Source organism: Haliotis rufescens, unplaced genomic scaffold, assembly GCF_023055435.1.
Source record: "Haliotis rufescens isolate VD_foot unplaced genomic scaffold, xgHalRufe1.0.p SCAF_112, whole genome shotgun sequence".
Lineage (NCBI taxonomy): Eukaryota > Metazoa > Mollusca > Gastropoda > Lepetellida > Haliotidae > Haliotis > Haliotis rufescens.
The window spans coordinates 98,377-118,039 of NW_025963794.1; the positions used below are offsets into that span (position 1 = coordinate 98,377).

General features: G+C 39.3%; 1 protein-coding gene across 1 annotated transcript in view; it reads left to right on the top strand.

The window, feature by feature from the left end:
- Positions 1-5,901: 5,901 nt before the first annotated feature.
- The window catches only part of LOC124134570 (receptor-type tyrosine-protein phosphatase kappa-like), a 116,798-nt gene continuing 103,036 nt past the window's right edge, over positions 5,902-19,663 (top strand). The window contains exons 1-2 of the mRNA XM_046499471.2: positions 5,902-6,482; positions 12,333-12,423. Of these exons, the coding sequence (XP_046355427.2) occupies positions 6,279-6,482; positions 12,333-12,423 (295 nt within the window). The 5' untranslated portion in view covers positions 5,902-6,278. The remainder of the gene's footprint in view (positions 6,483-12,332; positions 12,424-19,663) is intronic.

The window sequence follows — 19,663 nt, forward strand, 5'->3', positions numbered from 1 at the left end:
AGCTCAATCAAACATCTGTTTTCTATCAATTTTGAATTTATTTTAATTCTTTTGCAATGTCATGAAAACATGTCGGTAAGATAAGTTTGTAATAGCAGGATCTCGAGGAGTACATGGGTTTTATTCGTCCCAAGGTTTTAACTCGGGACACATAAAACCCCACATACCCCTCGTGATCCTGCTACAACTTATACTATTCAACATCAACAAAACACACTCCTTGATTTTCTTGTAAACAGTCATCTGATAATGTTATTTTTGTTATCAAATAACCTAACTCATAACAAATCACCCCAATGAAGATCCTGGTTAGAATAGGTCTTCAGAACTATGCCTGTCATAAGAGGCGACTTACGGGACCGGGTGGTCAGGCTGGCTGACTTGGTTGATGCATGTTGTATCCCATTTGTGTAGATTAATGCTCATGATGATAATCACTGGATTGTCTGGTTGAGACTTGATTATTTACAGATTGCTGTCATATGGCTGCTATAATGCTGCGTGCAGCATTAAACAACAAATAAGCCAATTAAACAAAAACATAACAAATCTGTGACAGTTAGCCAATGATTCATCCAGCAGAGGTAACCTAATGACCTTATTTCTGGTTAGCTGCAAGAGTTCGAATTAGTTTCCAGTCCCAGATTTCTTTTAATATATAAAAACTTGAAAGATTCTGTAAATTTTGATTTAGTTTGAATGATATATCAAGGCGCTATTTAACGCGACAGCAATTGTTACAATGACACTAAACAGATTCCATGGAGGGCATGACTATTGTCCTCAAACAGCACAATGAAGATTTACTTCTGTTTAAGCCAGGGTATTGAGAGGAGAGCTTATTTCTTCATCGCATGTGCTAGCACAATTAAATTATTTATTTTTAATACTGACTCCTTCTTGTCATCAATTGCTTCTCATCAATCTTGACTCTTGTTAGGTCATTGATTGAAGATGTTAACGGAAGTGCGCATAAAATATCTAGATACATACCAGAAACCAGTATTTTGTGTGCAATGCTACATTGCTACTGTCTATAACCTAATGTTTGTTTGTTTGTTTGTTTAATGCAACATATTTAATCCAGTATTCCAGCTATATGGACGGCGGTCTGTAAATAACTGAGTCTGTACCAGACAATCCAGTGATTGACATAATGAGCATGGATCCACGCAATTTGGATATGATGACATGCATCAACCAAGTCGGCGAGCCTGACCACCCAGTCCTGTTAGTTGCCTCTTACGACAAGCATAGTCATCTGTTACGGCAAGCATGGGTTGCTGTAGGGGTAGAATAGGTCTTCAGCAACCCATGCATGCCGTAAAAGGTGACTATTCTTGTCGTAAGAGGCAACTAACAGGACTGGGTGGTCAGGCTCGCCGACATATATTTACACACCACTGTCATATAGCTGGAATATTGCTGAGTCTGGCGTTAAACAACAAACATCATCATCATCATCATCATCATCATCATCATCATCAGTCTCCGGCGGCAAAGATGACAACTGGCAAGGTGATGGCTTCAGTTTTCTCAGATTCTTACAATCATACTGGTGGATTACTCCTAAAAGACCTGACCATTAATGGCCAATTTTATGCTCATCTGCTTCATAAACTGCCCAGACATTAATCTATTGTCCTGATGACATAACGTTATCAATTTTGGCCGTCATGAATAATGGCGACGTCATATCATAATGACCTCAACAATACACCAGTGTGACACATAATTGCTTCCACTCACCCTGACCAACAAATTTTAAGAATCAATCAAATCTACATGTGCAAATATCAGAAAGTTATTGCACTCAGTTCTCAAACCCTTATGGACAATATTTAACAATTAAGCTGTCCTGGTCTTGACAATGATCAACAGAAGGGGGAATTGGTTGTATGAGATGCCGACTCCCATGGGTCACTGGGTCCTGCAGTGTTGTACCCTGCTCCCCGCCCCCAGTCAGATTGCTACACTGACACTATCAATAATATATACAGGCCAGCCGCAGTAAATCACATTTGTGACTGAGAGATCAATCAATAAGACTAACAGATGATCATTGTGTTCTGAGGAAAATATCTTCACTATCTTTAAGCATGAAAGTATTAATATAACCCAAGCATGTTATAAGTATTAATTATTCATTCAACTGGCCAGTGTGTGATGTGCTGTGAGATTGCAGCACTGGAGTGTCTTGTACAGGTTCAAATCACCGAGATGTCACTGTTATTACTTTCTTTATAAAACAAAACTGATATATTTGGTGTCAGGACTGACTGTGTGATGTTCATGATTGTTTCCTGAACATAATGGTCTTCATTACAGAAGATGTTTTTAGGGAGTGGGCGCCGTTGTACAAAACAACCATGGCGCTACGTGAGGTGAGGTGAAATGGGGTTTAACGTCGCGTCCAAGATTATTGCACTTATATAGCGACGTGCATGTACATGTATGTGTTTGTGTGGCTGCTTGTACAAGTCCGAACTGATGCCGATTTATACTGCTAGCTCACTGAGATACCATGCCACAGTTTAATATGAATACCCCACTCAGACACAGTATACTGACTCCGAGGCGACCAGTCCTTGTTTTAGCCCCTTAATGCCGAGCGCCAGACAGGGTAACAACAAGTACAATCTTTTAACGTCTTTTGGTATGACACGGCCGGTGATCGAACCCCGGACCTTCCGCTCTCTGGGCGGACGCTCTACCACTAGACCACGGAGGCGGTCCCTTAGCGCTACGACTGTTGTAAGTCTATGTTAAGGTATGGGAGTTACGATCACCTTAGCACAGAGATCGCTTTGTACAATGGTACCCTGGTCAGTTATGTTGGTATTATAGGGGACAGTGTACTGTGAGATTGGGCAGAGGGCGATCCTGAAAAAATATTACAGCGAACAAGGCCGAGGGTCACCAAAATTTATCATAACTAAATTGGGGGGTGGGGGGGAGGGAGGCTTGAAAAAAGGACACAGTTCTATTTTTCCAAATAAATAAATTATACATCTGAACAATGTTTAGGAACTGGGTGGCATTGTACAAAACAACCTTAGCGCTACGACTGTCGTAAGTCTATGTTAAGGTATGGGAGTTACGATCACCTTAGCGCTAAGATCACTTTGTACAACGGCACCCTGGCCATATATTGAAGGAAGGAGGTGGGGCATGAAAACATGTATTTAGAGGGTGGGGGTGGAGGGCATATGATACAGCCCTAAGACCAACCTCACTGCCCCCACTCCCAACCCACCCATCCCCCTACCGAACACACCCCCCACCCCCAACCCACCTGCCCATCCTCCGCCCCACCCCAATTCCAGCATAATAAAGAAATGCTATCACTATTCTACAAAAGATCTATTTAGATTCATTAAATCATTTCATATTTTGTGTTACTGTTTCACAGATTCCATTCTCAAAAGATATTATTTTGAAATGTGAACACAGTTAAGCTCAAAAGTAACCATGTATGTTTTAATCAATCATTTAGCATCAATCATGGAATGGATTTTTCAACATGATGTGAAAAATTACAGCAGCTTAGCAAGACATTTAACAACACCTGTGTATTCTAAGCCAACATGATCAATCATTACAATGAAACCCCTAGCTGTTATATTGACAGGAAACTTATATTGTTATTGTTGGGCAATTATATTGTCTTTCACAATTGAATGTAATATGGATTTTATACTGCTTTCAAAATCATTTCTGTTATGTATCATGCAGGGTTCAAAATTCCACATATTACAGTGGCAAATGGCATTGTTAAAATCTTAATTTATGGTTAAATAAGTTCCTGATACCTGGGCACACATTGAATTAATATTTCAGCAAAAATGTTTGTGATATAAATCCAATGGTAAATGTAAATTAAGGTAAACAGGATAAACACATGGAAAATGAAAATGTATGTGAATGGTATTATTCCATGGGCGGATACAGCTTTTTTGAAAAGGGGGGGTGCACAATTAAGATCTATTTATTGTCTTTGGTGGTAATTTATACAGAAATAAAGATTTTTTTCGAAATAAAAAGGGGGGGGGGGGGGGGGTGCGCACCCCCGCTACCCCCCCTCTGTATCCACCCATGGATTCACAAAGTCATCCTTGGGATTCAGAAACTGATTAGGATATTATGAATTAAGTGAAAGAAACATGCACACGACTTAATGGTGAAATGGCAATCTCCAAGGTTAAAGATTGATCAAAAGTATTTTTCTTGTTGACACAGTTGAATTTGAAAGGGCACATCTAAATATCATTTATGTATTCCCCGTGGCAAACTTGAAGTGAGTTATGTTGTGGATGTTGTCTCATCATGGATATATCAAAAGACGTTAAAAGATGGTACTTGTTGTTACCCTGTCTGGCGCTCAGCATTAAGGGGCTAAAACAAGGACTGGTCAGCTTGGAGTCAGCATACTGTGTCTGAGTGGAGTATTTGGCATGGTATCTCAGTGTGCTAGCACTTTAAATCGGCATCAGTTCGGACTTGTACAAGTAGCCACACACACATGCATGCACATTGCTATATATAAGTGCAATAATCTTGGACGCGACGATAAACCCCATTTCACCTCACCTCATCATGGATATGGTGATCACAAACTAAGGATCGTTATACAGCCAAGGTTCTCACCGAGTTAGTCATGCCTAAAATATTACTATAAAAGTTCACCATATTGAATCTAAATTATTAAATCTTGAGGTTTCATAAACTTCAGTTCATTATCATATTTATGCATTTATCAGTATTAATTACAAATAACAACATTTAATTTGTGAACATATCATAAATAAATCTGATTTTCAATTTTAGAAGGTCAAATGATTTTTCTATTTAAAAATGTTACTAAATTTGTCATGTGTTAGTCTGAAATTCCTATACATATTAATGCCGAACGGTTTATCACAAACGGGTTTCAGAGAAATCTGTAGTGATGGATTTAAAAAAGAGAAAAAAATATGGGATCTTAAATTAGAGCTTTCTCCAAGAAGTGAGCCAGTAGAAATTAAATCTATTTTAAGACGTCTGAAGAAATCTGGAACTTCGCAGCTAGAGTGTGATTCCGTCGCTGCCGAGCTAGTTTGTCATTGTTGAGGGTGATGGCAATGTGTTCACCAAATCCTTAGGGTGTCTGGCATGGCCGATATGCCATCAAGCCATCCTTCTGTGGGCAGTTAGAGCGATGGCCACCACCCTGATCAGGGCACAGAAAACATTGCCGCATGTATGCCACATCCTTCATACAACATGCATAAGCTACTCCCAGATTATCAGATGATGTTACAAGGATTAGGGAATTCCATTCGCCTGGTCTTCAAGATTCCTCTGAATCAATATTTAGTATGGCTTGGTGGGGCTGAGCGATCCTTTCTGCTCGTCCACTGTGTGGTTTGAGACAGGCTGCAGTTTTACATGTATTCACTCATGTTTTAGATGATGTGGCATGTTTTACAGGTCCAAACACTGCATAACAACTGGGCACCATCGTTTGTGTGGTTCCAGACCCTTCTCAGACATATGCTATGTGTGTAGACCAAATGAAGGGTTTGATGCATTGTCAGGACCAGATAACTTTGTCATCAACCAACTGTGTAACGTTTCCATCTCTCCTCCTGTGATTCCCCTAAAACAAACGGCCCTGTGGATTGAATGACACGTTGTGACTGTTAACACATTGTATTGACATAATTTTCAATTATCTTTCCTGGATGTTCTGACAGTGTTGTTGGGAAGAGACGCTCGCAGAGGTGAGCGTGATTAGCATTGCTGTGCTACTGGATTGGTCAGAATGAAAGGTACATGAAGCATCCTCATCCAGAGAGGGCAGACTGGACCGTATCGGGTGCTGACGGCACTGTGATACTGCAGCTTGCCGTCCCAGCCTGTCAGAATCCATCACGGAGATCATCATCTAAACTAATAACTCCCATGAGACTTGGAACAATTTCATTGATTGTCATGTGACTTTTTGTGAGCGAGCATGTGCAGTGGGTCCATTCAGCCTGTGACAGTTCGGAAGTACACAACACATCGACAAGACGTGCATCGCTCACATGGCGATGCACAGTCAACCAAGCTTAGCCATTTAGTCCTCTTTCATGCATGACAAAACATGCAAATTGGTTATCCTATGCTGGGCCTGCACTCCGATGTGCAGTATTACTGGCAAGCCAATGTTGCTTTTGGATTTATTCTACAGACAGAGTGTAATGATGACAGACATCTGTGTGACAGTTTTCTTCCATCCTCTATGGTACTAAGTCATGACAAACATGGGCAAGAAATTGTTACGTTCCTTTAATGCCCAGTTATTGAAGTTTAAAGTAATGTGTGGTTTGTCTATGGACTCGGCAGCCAAAGAAGAAAAGGCTGTTGCTTCAGTGTGCCAAGACCCCATCCCTGTTGCCAGATTCCTTCACACACTCCGACAGAAGAAGTCAGACAAGCAGCTCAACATTGAAGTCAGGGTAAGATATTGAAGTCATTTGAGGGACCGGTTCAAAAGTTTGATGTCGGATAAAAATCCTAATTCATTTAGTTTAGGGGTTGGGGGTTAATGGACCTGCAAGTTTTCCATTTGAGAAAATCAACACCTGAATTGTGTTGCAACTTAACCAAGCAAAAAGTCATATGTTTGTTCATATACTGTTAGGAGTTGTCTTTAAGTACATCCTGTGCTTCCATGGGGTAGGGTTTTGTCATCACTGGCGCTGCTACTAAACTTTTCTGATTACCGAATATAGGATGGAAGATTTGATCTATGAAAATAACCTACAACTGATTTTCAACACCTAGTAAATAAATTTCAGTCAATAAACGTTCGACAAAAGAGGCCACTAAACTAAGGAATTCAACTTTTTCAGAATTATTTTTTGGGTGAGGGGTATGTCTCAAAACTTAAGGTATTATGTTTTTTATCCGGCATGAAACCTCTGAACTGGTCCCTTAGTTGCTGTTGTTTTTGTTTTCATTAAGAATAAATTGAAATGTTGATAATTGCCTTAATGCTTGTTGTGGATATAAATCCTTGTTATTACCATTTATTTTTTTAAATTCTTGCTGTTATTGTTTTTGTTAATTATTGTTGAAGTCAGTGTTATATTATTTCTTTCCACCATTGTCCTGATAATTGCTGTTGCTTTCATTGTTTTCATAATTGTTCTGCTGTCAGTGTTTTTGCAATTGATGTTTCTATCATTGTCTTTATAACTGTTTCACCCCAGGGGATTAGGTTAGAATAGCTCCCTAACAACCTATGCTGATGGTAAGAGGCAACCAAATGTGGTTGACAGCATGTCGTCGTAGAAAGTTGTGGAATACTGCTGGTATATTGTATAATTGTGGCATTAAGAAACAAAAAATAAAATAAAATGAATCATAATTATAGCACAGTAAGTACGTTTATAAAGTACATGATAATAATGAACTGACCGATATAACAAACTTAGTTTTTAGTCCCGGACATTTGTTGTAAATTGCTGTATATATACTTATAACGAACTACGGTTATTACAAACTAAAATCAGTGATCACTTTGAGTTTGTTTTAAGTGTAGTTTACTGTAGTTTCAAACTTTACTGCCACCTATTTAAAATCCAATTCTTACTAATGTCCCCATCAACAGTCTGTATAGGATGAATTACTGAGACATGCAGCAATGAAGGGTTCGTATACCATGGAGCTGTATGGCATGTAATACATGCTTTAGGGCAACACCTACGATCACATGTAGTCAGTAGGTTAGTAGCATCAAGCAGGCTCCACAAGCAATTATCACTGGATAACCTGTCATTATGGCTCAAGAGAAGATATCAATTGTCTTGGGTGTTATTTCTGTCGAATGGTTTCCAGCTAAGCTGACTCTCTGTGATTCTGAAAACATTATGTCAAAATTTGGATTAGCAGCATCAGAACACTGTTTTTCTACCCCCTTTGTCTACTAGGGCTGGGACGGGTAACTCGGGTACCCGGGTCGGGTGGGTACTGAGTAGGACCTGGGTACCCACAGGACGACCCAGACCCGTGGTTAGTCACGTGATATATTGTTTAATTACAAAAATATCTAGAACTCTATGGTAACACTACAAGTCAATAATGCTCGCATTTCTTTCTGGCTGGGCTCCCATTCCTTCTGATTTTTATATGGTTGAATAAAGATATAACTTATTTCGACTTCAGTGTATGAATGACCAGATTGTTTGATACATGCATCTGAATACGTTTTGCCAGGGCTATGCTTAAAATGTTCCCAATTAGACATTTTGAGACATCTCCTGAGACCTACAGTGGGTACCAGGGTAGGGTCGGGTAATAGGGAGGTGGGTACCCGGGTAGACAATTTGGACTCGTCCCAGCCCTATTGTCTACCGTCTTTGTTAACCATCTGTCGCAATCTACTGTCTTCCTCTACTTCATTACCTCTCCATCTGTCTCTTCCAGCTTTGTCTACCAGCTTGTAATCCTGTTGTTGTCTTATTAGCTTTATCAGTATGTCATGTCATCATGCATTATCTAATGAGTTTTCTGAAATGAATGGCAAGTAACACAATACATTATAGAGTACTGTAATATGTCTGAATGATTTATGTTGGAGTTAAATCATTCATAAGGAGGAAAACAAATTAGTGTATGTCAAAAGCAGAAAGAGGTCAAGAATGTGCGATTGATTTTTTCAAGATGCTGTTATTTGACAGAAAAGCATAAATCACAGAATACGGGTGCTGAATATGTACTTGTTAAAAAGAGATCTGGGTTAAAATTGGTCTTCAGCAACCCATGCTTGCCGTAATAGGTGACTATGCTTGTCGTAAGAGGCGACTAATGGGATCGGGTGGTCAGGCTCACTGACTTGGTTGATGCATGTCATCTTATCCCAATTGGATGAAGCGATGCTCATGTCAATCCCTGTATTGTCTGGTCCAGGGTAGATTATCTACAGGCCAACGTCATGTAGCTAGGGAATTGATGAGTGTAGCATAAAACAGCAAACACACAAACAAACACACAAAGCATGTTCAAGTTCAAAATCACAAATAAGGAAATAGAACATTTTGTCTTCCGTGGGTGTTGCTATGCTTAGGAGAGGTTGTAGAGGCTTTCACAGATGTTTCCTGAAGAAGGTACCTCTGTTTGTTGTCAGGTCTGTAGGATGCTATAGAGACATTGTCTACCTAACTTCTCCGATTTTTCGGGGGCGGTCGGGTAGCCTAGTGGTTAAAGCGTTCGCTCGTCCCGCCGAAGACCCGGGTTCAATTCCTGACATGGGTACAATGTGTGAAGCCCATTTCTGGTGTCCCCCGCCGTGATATTGCTGGAATATTGCTAAAAGCGGCGTAAAACCTCACTCACTCACTCTCCAATTTTTCATTCTTCTTTTGTTTGAACCTGACCATTATTAATCAAGTTGTCCAATATTTTTGTTTCTCCTTCGTCTTGATACACCGACAGAAAATCACTCGAAGAGCTATATGATTAGTCTGGCCAAAGTACACTCGGATTTATTGCTTATTATATGAATACGACAGACAAATAATTTCATGAAGTTGTTTTAAGGAGAGTCAATATTTGATCAATTTACAAACACAAGAATAATGTTTTCTTATCATCCTGGATTCTTTTGAAATAAATTAATCTGGGATTTCTTTTATGAATTTATTTTGTTCACTAACAACAAGAAAATGATGATTTGCCCTCTAGTCATAACCCATGAAAATATTAATTGTTTGTTGGACATGCTGGATGTTTTCAGGACATAATAATTTAAATTGTTCAGTTCCTCTAAATGAAATGACTTTTTAAGTTGCCTCCATTTACCAGTCTCCTCCAAAGCCTTGGAGTGTACATCTTGCATTGTGGCATTATGTTCCGTGGACATTACGCCTTGTGTCAACACTGTTAGGTGGACCAGTATCGGCTGCTCATACTTGACTGCAACAAGGTTGACTAGATTCAGCCTGTCATGTGTCTGAGGGATGATACATGTGTCTGAGGGATGATACGTGTGTCTGGAGATGATATGTGTGTCTGAGGGATGATACATGTGTCTGTGGGATGATACATGTGTCTTAGGGATGATACATGTGTCTGGAGATGATACGTGTGTCTGAGGGATGATACGTGTGTTTGAGGAATTAAAAATGTGTCTGAGGGATGATACATGTGTCTGAGGGATGATACATGTGTCTGAGGGATGATACATGTGTCTGAGGAATGAAATGTGTGTCTGAGGGATGATACATGTGTCTGAGGGATGATACATGTGTCTGAGGGGTGATACATGTGTCTGAGGGATGATACATGTGTCTGAGGGATGATACATGTGTCTGAGGGATGAAATGTGTGTCTGAGGGATGATACATGTGTCTGAGGGATGATACATGTGTCTGAGGGATGATACATGTGTCTGAGGGGTGATACATGTGTCTGAGGGATGATACATGTGTCTGAGGGGTGATACATGTGTCTGAGGGATGATACATGTGTCTGAGGGATGAAATGTGTGTCTGAGGGATGAAATGTGTGTCCGGGGATGATACATATGTCCGAGGGATGATGTGTGTGTCTGAGGGATGATACATGTGTCTAAGGGATGATACGTGTGTCTGAGGAATTAAAAATGTGTCTGAGGAATTAAAAATGTGTCTGAGGGATGAAATATGTGTCTGAGGGATGATTCATGTGTCTGAGGAATGAAATGTGTGTCTGAGGGATGATACATGTGTCTGAGGGATGATACATGTGTCTGAGGGATGATACATGTGTCTGAGGGATGATACATGTGTCTGATGGATGATACATGTGTATGAGGAAATAAATGTGTGTCTGAGGGATGATACATGTGTCTGGGGATGATACAAATGTTCGAGGGACGATATGTGTGTCTGAGGGATGAAATGTGTGTCTGGGGATGATACATATGTCCGAGGGATGATGTGTTTGTCTGGGGATGATACATGTGTCTGAGGGATGATACATGTGTCTGGGGATGATACAAATGTCCGAGGGATGATACAAATGTCCGAGGGATGATGTGTGTGTCTGGAGATGATACGTGTGTCTGAGGGATGATACATGTGTCTGAGGGATGATATGTGTGTCTGAGGGATGATATGTGTGTCTGAGGAATTAAACATGTGTCTGAGGGATGATACATGTGTCTGAGGGATGAAATGTGTGTCTGAGGGATGATACATGTGTCTGAGGGATGAAATGTGTATCTGAGGGATGATACATGTGTATGAGGGATGATACATGTGTCTGAGGGATGATACATGTGTCTGAGGGATGATACATGTGTCTGAGGGATGAAATGTGTGTCTGAGGGATGATACATGTGTCTGAGGAATGAAATTTGTGTCTGAGGGATGATACATGTGTCTGAGGGATGATACATGTGTCTGAGGGATGATACATGTGTCTGGGATGATACATGTGTCTGAGGGATGATACATGTGTCTGAGGGATGATACTTGTGTCTGGGATGATACATGTGTCTGAGGGATGATACATGTGTCTGAGGGATGATACATGTGTCTGAGGGATGATACATGTGTCTGGGATGATACATGTGTCTGAGGGATGATACATGTGTCTGAGGGATGATACTTGTGTCTGGGATGATACATGTGTCTGTGGGATGATACTTGTGTCTGGGATGATACATGTGTCTGAGGGATAATACATGTGTCTGAGGGATGATACATGTGTCTGAGGGATGATACATGTGTATGAGGAATGAAATGTGTGTCTGAGGGATGATACATGTGTCTGAGGGATGATGTGTGTGTCTGAGGAATGATACATGTGTCTGAGGGATGATACATGTGTCTGAGGGATGATACATGTGTCTGAGGGATGATACATGTGTCTGGGGATGATACAAATGTTTGAGGGATGAAATGTGTGTTTGATGGATGACACTTCTGTCTGGGGCTGATACTTGTGTCTGGGGATGATACATGTGTCTGAGGGATGAAATGTGTGTCTGGGGATGATACATGTGTCTGAGGGATGATACATGTGTATGAGGAATGAAATGTGTGTCTGAGGGATGATACGTGTGTCTGAGGGATGATGTGTGTGTCTGGGGATGATACAAATGTCCGAGGGATGATACTTGTGTCTGGGGATGATACTTGTGTCTGGGGATGATACAAATGTCCGAGGGATGATACATGTGTCTGAGGATGATACATGTGTCTGAGGGATGAAATGTGTGTCTGGGGATGATACAAATGTCCGAGGGATGATGTGTGTGTCTGGGGGGATGATACACTGATATACACTCACAATGATGTAAAGCATCTCTCTACTTCCAGGCCATTGTGCGGAACCAGGAGGAATTTCCATGTACCACGGCCATGTCCCCCCGAAACATCAACTTCAACATCAAGCAGGAAGTGGTAACATGTAAGTCCAATCTGACCTCACTTTCACATTTTGTTTGAAAAGGATGACTCGGCTTGAGCAAATTGGCAGTCCAAGATTCAAATCATTCAAACATCGCTCCTGTTATTGCCAATTTTAAAATGGGATATAAATCTAGAAATAATAATTATCTTAATTACCCAAAGAAAATGCTCACATTCACACATCGCATTATCACAATGTCTGAAAATGGGCTCCAGGCCATAGATCACAGTCTACTTTAGAGGAGGGCAGGGCTCCAAACCTGTTACATTTCTAGGCCTAGGAGCACTGTGTTTGCAACTGAGATGTTGTATGTTTGTTTATAGGTAATCATTAGCTGTTAGATTCATATAGGGAAGCATGAGTATGAGTGTCTTTGTTACAATATAAACACTGGAAGCCTGATTTACGCATGGCTGTCTGGAGTTGTGACAACTGTCCTGAGGTTGAAGCGCCTCTTGTGTTATACTGGAGAAATGAAATGACAGTTTCTCCAGTTGTGCAAGCATAAGAAATGATAATTATTGTTTCTCAGGCAATGCTGATTGACATAACAGTATGTTAGGGTTGTGTGTGTGTGTGTGTGTGTGTGTGTGTGTGTGTGTGTGTGTGTGTGTGTGTGTGTGTGTGTGTGTGTGTGTGTGTGTGTGTGTGTGTGTGTGTCTCTCTCTCTCTGTATCGCTGTGTCTGTGATGTGTTTCTCTCTCTCTCTCTCTCTCTCTCTCTCTCTCTCTCTCTCTCTCTCTCTCTCTCCTCTCTCTCTCCTCAAACTATATTAGACATCAAATATATCCCAAAACACAAAAAAAAACCAATAACATGAAAGTTTTCAATATTTTTAGAATGGTACTCAGTTATTTATTGGTACAAAATCATCATTAAATGACAGCTGCCATCATTTCAAACTGCAGATTCCATTTTGAGCTGACAACTTTCAGTAAGCTTACACTGTGGGAAATCGGTGACTTTCTCCTTCCTTCGGTTATTAGCTTTATATGGTACAGTGCTTATGGTGGCTATTTCCTACTTAAAACTACTTTAATATGTTTTGAGACAGGCTTTTACATGCTTTTAAATTATGCAGCTGTTTATGTCTTTCTCAACAATAGAGAATTCCTAATGAGTGTCAAGACCTTGCATAACCAATTGAAGTGACGTTGGTGCTCACTGTTCAGTTGGCATGATGTTGTTTTTCATGCAATTAGCATCTTATATAAATGTTACCTGTACATTAGTGGATGTGCCAATTACTAGAAGATGAAAAGGAATGGTTTTTCATGGCATATTTTATAGATGTGAAAGTAATTGGCATTAAAAAACATTATATATGTTGTTACCAGCAGCAACTGAATGTATTGCTTCTTGTCGATGGTCTGAACGGTGCTTTGCAAACACCTGGTGTCATCACTAACTTTAATTGATCCATTCATAAAATTTCCATCTCCTTTTTGCCTTTTACGCCCAAATGGAAATTGTTTCGGCAGATAATTGAGACTAGTTAATGCCATTGATGTTTTATGATTACATCCAATTGTATAGTTATGTAATGTTATTTTTTCTGACAGTACTAGTTATGAACTGAATAGGGAAGAGAGTGTTTCAATTTTATAGTTTTAGAAATAGTGAAAACAGTATCTAAAGCCCAGATAACTTCTGGATTTTGAAATGAAAATGAATTCTTCTCTTGACAATACTATTTTTCTCTCAGTACTGTATTTGAAAACTTTGGAATGATAGGTTATGTGAAAAAGAATCGAATATTCTTATTAACTTTTGAGTAGTACACAATTAAATTATTCACATTCATCAACTTTTCGTCATTTTTTTCCCTCCATGTGACATCATTTGTTGCATCTTCCTGAGTCAGGGGAGTTAACTGACTATAAAAGTCCAGTTTCTACCCTTGGCTGGTATTATCGAATTACATTTTGGCTGGACTAACAAGTCTATGCATTGTCCAATCAAAATCATGCAACGAAATCGAAATCCGGTTCGTAAACTGTCATGCAGATTTTGGTCGATTGCAGGATTTAAAGAATGTGCCCCGCCAACTCGTTGTCAACACATATTTTCTAAATCTTTTCATGTTTTTAATCAAGGTGCTCACGTGATTTCATGCCCTTTCGTAATTCAAGTCTTGTTTGGTCACAATATAGATCTTTATTATCGATCAGATCGTATTGACTGGGCGCCGCCATTTTGTTTGAAGCAAATGCAAGTGATATGAGAAGAGGAATCTGATTGGTCCATAGGAGAGGCATGGAAGGGACATAACTCAAAATAGCCAAACATGCCGCTAAGATCAAGCTCAGGAATTCCAGCCTAGTTCGGCAAGGGTGGAAACTGGACTTTTAAAGTCAGTTAACTCTCTTGCCTCGGGGAAATGCATTTGTTGTATCACGACAGCAAACAAGTCCAGAGTGATATCGTGTCTGACTGACTGACTGACTGACTGAGTATGGTTTTCAACGCTTTTAGCAATATTCCAGCAATATCACGGCGGGGGACACCACAAATGGGCTTCACACATTGTACCTATGTCGGGAATCGAACCCGGGTCTTCGGTGTAACGAGCGAACGCTTTGACCACTAGGCTACCCGACTGCCCCATGTCTGACTGACAGTTGCTTGACTTGTTAGATGTATTGTGTATGTCACTATTCAATAGACAGCAATTTGAAAATTTGGAAAATTTACCTAATGCACTTGTTTCACAATGAAACAATACTAAATAACCAACCTCCAAATCCATAAACAAACTAAGAACAATATGAAAGTGCTTGTGGTCTCATCTGAATGAGAAACATGCCTTTTGAAACCATATCTCATTTTTTCATAATATCTTTTGTTGACACATCATGTCTGGGAACCTTCTATGTTTTGAGAATGTATTGAGTTTGTTAAAACTGATTGCAGTATTAACTCTTGGCAAACCTCAGATCCTGTGATGATCTAGGTTAGAATTGATCTTCTGCAACTCATACATAAGGGTTGACTACCGGGATCGGGTGGTCAGACAAAACCTGGTTGATGCAAGTCATCGCATCATGCGATCAATGCTCATGATGTCAATAACTATATCATCTTGTCCAGACGCAATTATTTACACTGTTGTCATTTGGCTGGAATATTTCTCAGTGAGGCGTTTAACAGCAAACTCAATTGCCTAGATTGATCCTCATGATGTCAATCACTGGTTGTCTAGTCAAGACTCAATTATTTACAGAATGTTATCATATGGCTGGTATATTACTGAGTGTGACGTTTAACAGCAAACCCAATTGCCTAGATGGATGCTCATGATGTCAATCACTGGATTGTCTGGTCCAGACTCAATTATTTTTAGACTTTCATCATATTGGTGGAATATTACTGAATGTGGTATTAAAACACACACAAAAAAAGTAATAATTACCAAGCATTTTATGAATTATATCCCCATATTATACATTAAGTTTACCTTTCTTGACAATCTGTAACCTAAGCCTTCAATACCTATTTTATAATAATCCCAAATGTACTTGTCTGAGATATCATCCCTTGGTGTGTAGTATATAGCCGTAATACCACACTATAATTGATACTTTTGAGATCCAGATATAGGCCATTATTGTGATGGGATGATTCTTGATACAAGGATCAATGGCGCAGACAGATTGCAGGCTTCATGTGGGTTAGAAACTGCTGTGTTTTAGTGACAATGTGGACTTTCTGTCTTGAACAGCCATTGACATGTAAAACACCAGGGAGGAACGATGACTGAAAACAGACTTTTATCCTCAACTCCTGAGCATTGATCAGCTAAATTTAGAATGACCTTGTTCCAGTTTTAAGAAGCCATAGATCAATACTTCTCATGATTACATTCAACTTTACGGGAGGAATTTGGTGGAGAATTTAATTATTTTGATAGGGATCTTGTACAGATACATGTGTCTTCGAATGACATGGATGAACCTCCTGCAATGCTAACTGAAGTTTATTTTTAGCGGACAACGAGTCTGTGATAAATCCGTAAACCTTTTGCACCAGTTATTGCGAGTCTGCAGCGCCGGACAGCTTCCAGTGTGCCGGATTGAAATACTCCGCCGTGGTCAACTGGCTGCCATGTGGTCTTGTGGCAGACTTCATCTGATTACAGACAGACCAGCCCGGTGCTTGTGGTAGACAGTGTGTGCTTGAAATAACCTCCTTCTGCAATGTTGGTAAAAGTCCACCATGTAATGAAATAAAGGGTTATAAGGTTATAAGGTTATAAATAAGGTTGTTAAGAATATGTATGTGTCAAAATAGTAAATATATATACATTTCTATTACACCTTTTGTTTTACGCTCTATGATAGAAACTTAAATTTTACCAATTTTATGATGAAAAAAACTAATACATGCTATCAGTGAAGACATATTTTGCAAATTCTTCAGTTTGAATCAACCATTTTGCACACTCTAGGAGAGAACAGCCACCATGCAGATTCTGGAATAGAAAAAGTCATCCCACACATGTTCGGATAGAATTTTGTTGTTGCATATTATAGTGAGTGAATATGGTTTTACGCCGCTTTTTTTTTTAAAGCATTATTCCAGCAATATCACGGCGGGGGACACCAGAAATGGGCTTCACACATTGTACCCATGTCGGGAATCGAGCCCGGGTCTTCGACGTGACGAGCGAACGCTTTAACCACTAGGCTACCCGACCGCCCTGTGCATGTTATAAGATATAAATGATCATAAATAAGGATTGACACTTTCATTGGCCAAAATAACACATGTAATGGTTAAAGCATCCGTTTCCAATGCTGTCGCAGAAACCACCATCTTGTCCATAACACATTCTGTTCAGGAACAATTATCATTGTCTTGCATATGACGAAATAGCAGAAAATATATATGCGATTGGTTGTGAAAAAATTGTTTGCATGTAAGCCTGACAAATAGGTTTAGTTTTGTTAGCCATTGACTGTTGAGCAGATGGAGATGTATTGAGTTATCTTCAGTGGGACGGTGTGACAACAGAGCTACAGATAAGCTGCGTATTTGCATAAAATTCAACAAAATAAAATTTCAAAACCCAATTACTTACGTACAGAAACACATGCATTACATGGAAAACTCAATTGTTTGAAAACAGCATGCGTAAATACCCAATGAAGTTTTTTCAGCATGCGTACAACAGGAGCTAATTTCCGAAACACAATTACGAGGTAATTTACTTTCCAAGTCAAGCCTATATTTAGAACTGTTATACATCTGAAACATTATAACATTTTTTTGAAAATCTCAAAATGCTTACTCATTGTGGGAAAAACACAATAGAGTGATGAAAAGATGAGTGAAAATGAAAAATGTAATAACCCAATTAAAGTAGAAACTTTCGAGTAGATACTCAATTTCTCAAAAAGTTATCTGGAGTTCTGTGCCAAACAAGTCTCAGAACAATCAGTCAGTGTCACAGATTTTTCTCAGGCAGCCAGTGTAGAATAAAAACTATTTCCTACATAGCACATTGAAAACTGACTGAGCTGAATTAAGCTGTTGTCCCTGTTTACTGTCAGCATCATATGATTCGTGTTATCACTACACTCGGTCGGGTCCAGAAGATACCACAGAGCAAATTCAAGGAAATGGATGAAAATGTCTAATTATTTTTTATGAAAAGTTGTATCGAGTACAAGGCCTATTTATTGTCCTCGTTCATAGAGATTCCTGCCCTAAATGTTCCAAATGTAATATCTTTTTAACGTGCCATGATATGAAAATATACTGTTTTGGAGTACCGTATTCTTTGTAATTTTATTCAAAGTTCTTTTTCAACATAAACAGCTTATTTGTCATTTTGAACAAAGAAATCTGTGAAAAACAATAAACATGTGGACCAAAACTCATTCTGACAAAACCCATTCCATAATCTAAGGATCTTAGGAGTCGATTGTACAATTCTGTATATCATGAGCATGTGTTCATGAACCACTATCAAATAGTGGTGATGCCAGTTGTTCACAAAAAGGTGAGTGTAACCTGCCCTAGCAATGGCACCATCACAAACACATGCAAAGGCAAGTCAATTGTCCACCTGGCTCAAGTCAAAATTGGGACTTGCATCAGACATCATTTTTATCATTGATGCATCAAATTTGGAAATTTTATCCACACGCCATCCATAAAACTCATTAAAAGCTTTACTAAAGCATAAAATGTTGTAGCCCTGTTGTAAGACTTTCTTATCAAAGGCACAATTATGAATACCAGGTAAAAATCAATTTGGATATTTACAGCAATATGATTCTTGTACATTTGCTCACAGACACTATTTTCCCTTGCCATCTGTTCATCAGGAAGTTATTACTGTAGGGGTGATCTGAAATCTCCTTCACCCATTATATTTGCATGACCATTGATTCAGCGGCAATTTCAACCAGACTATTATCTTCTAACTTTACTGTCTGAAAATAACCCTGAAGAATAGCAGCACACATCATTTGATTGATGTTCCTGTCTACTTAGTTTACCATAATTATTCTCTTTATTACAGCATTGTTTTTTCCAGATTTTCAGAGTAAACTGATCAAATTAGACAATGGGGTTATTACATCATGAGTAGTCTGTTTGAGTTCTCAAACATGAGGAAAATATAATATTTATTGTGAGTGAGTGAGTTGTGTTTAACACCACTTTTAACAGTATTCCAGTCATATCACGGCGTGTCAGCTTAATGTGGGAGGAAAGCCCGAAGTGATGCAGGTCTCAGACGTTTACTTCGGTGAAACCCACGAGCAAGGGTATGGTGCTGACAAACCTAGACACATAATCGGGGCGAACCGGGATTCAAACCCACAATCATAGGTTTTTGGTATGCCCAAGGGACACAACTCTGCACAGCAATTGCGGCACCTTAGACGACTGGGCCACCTGTGCCCGCATAACATTTATGCCCTGTCTTTAGAATAATTATGTTTTATGTGACTACTTGGTTATTACTCAGCTATTATTTGTATATGAACTTGAATGGTGAATAAACATGCATCTCTCTTAGGAAACAGAAGTTGATATAAAAACAGGACTTCTATGTTGTAGACATTCTAATGTCAAATAATATTTGTGACCAGCCAGGATTAAAGGGACTTTATTGGTGAAAAAATAAATTTTGACTTCTTCTTATATTTTAAAACTACTGTATCTTAGGACCACAAAAACATAATTCATAATCTTCAATTCATATTTATTACAGAAACACATGGCA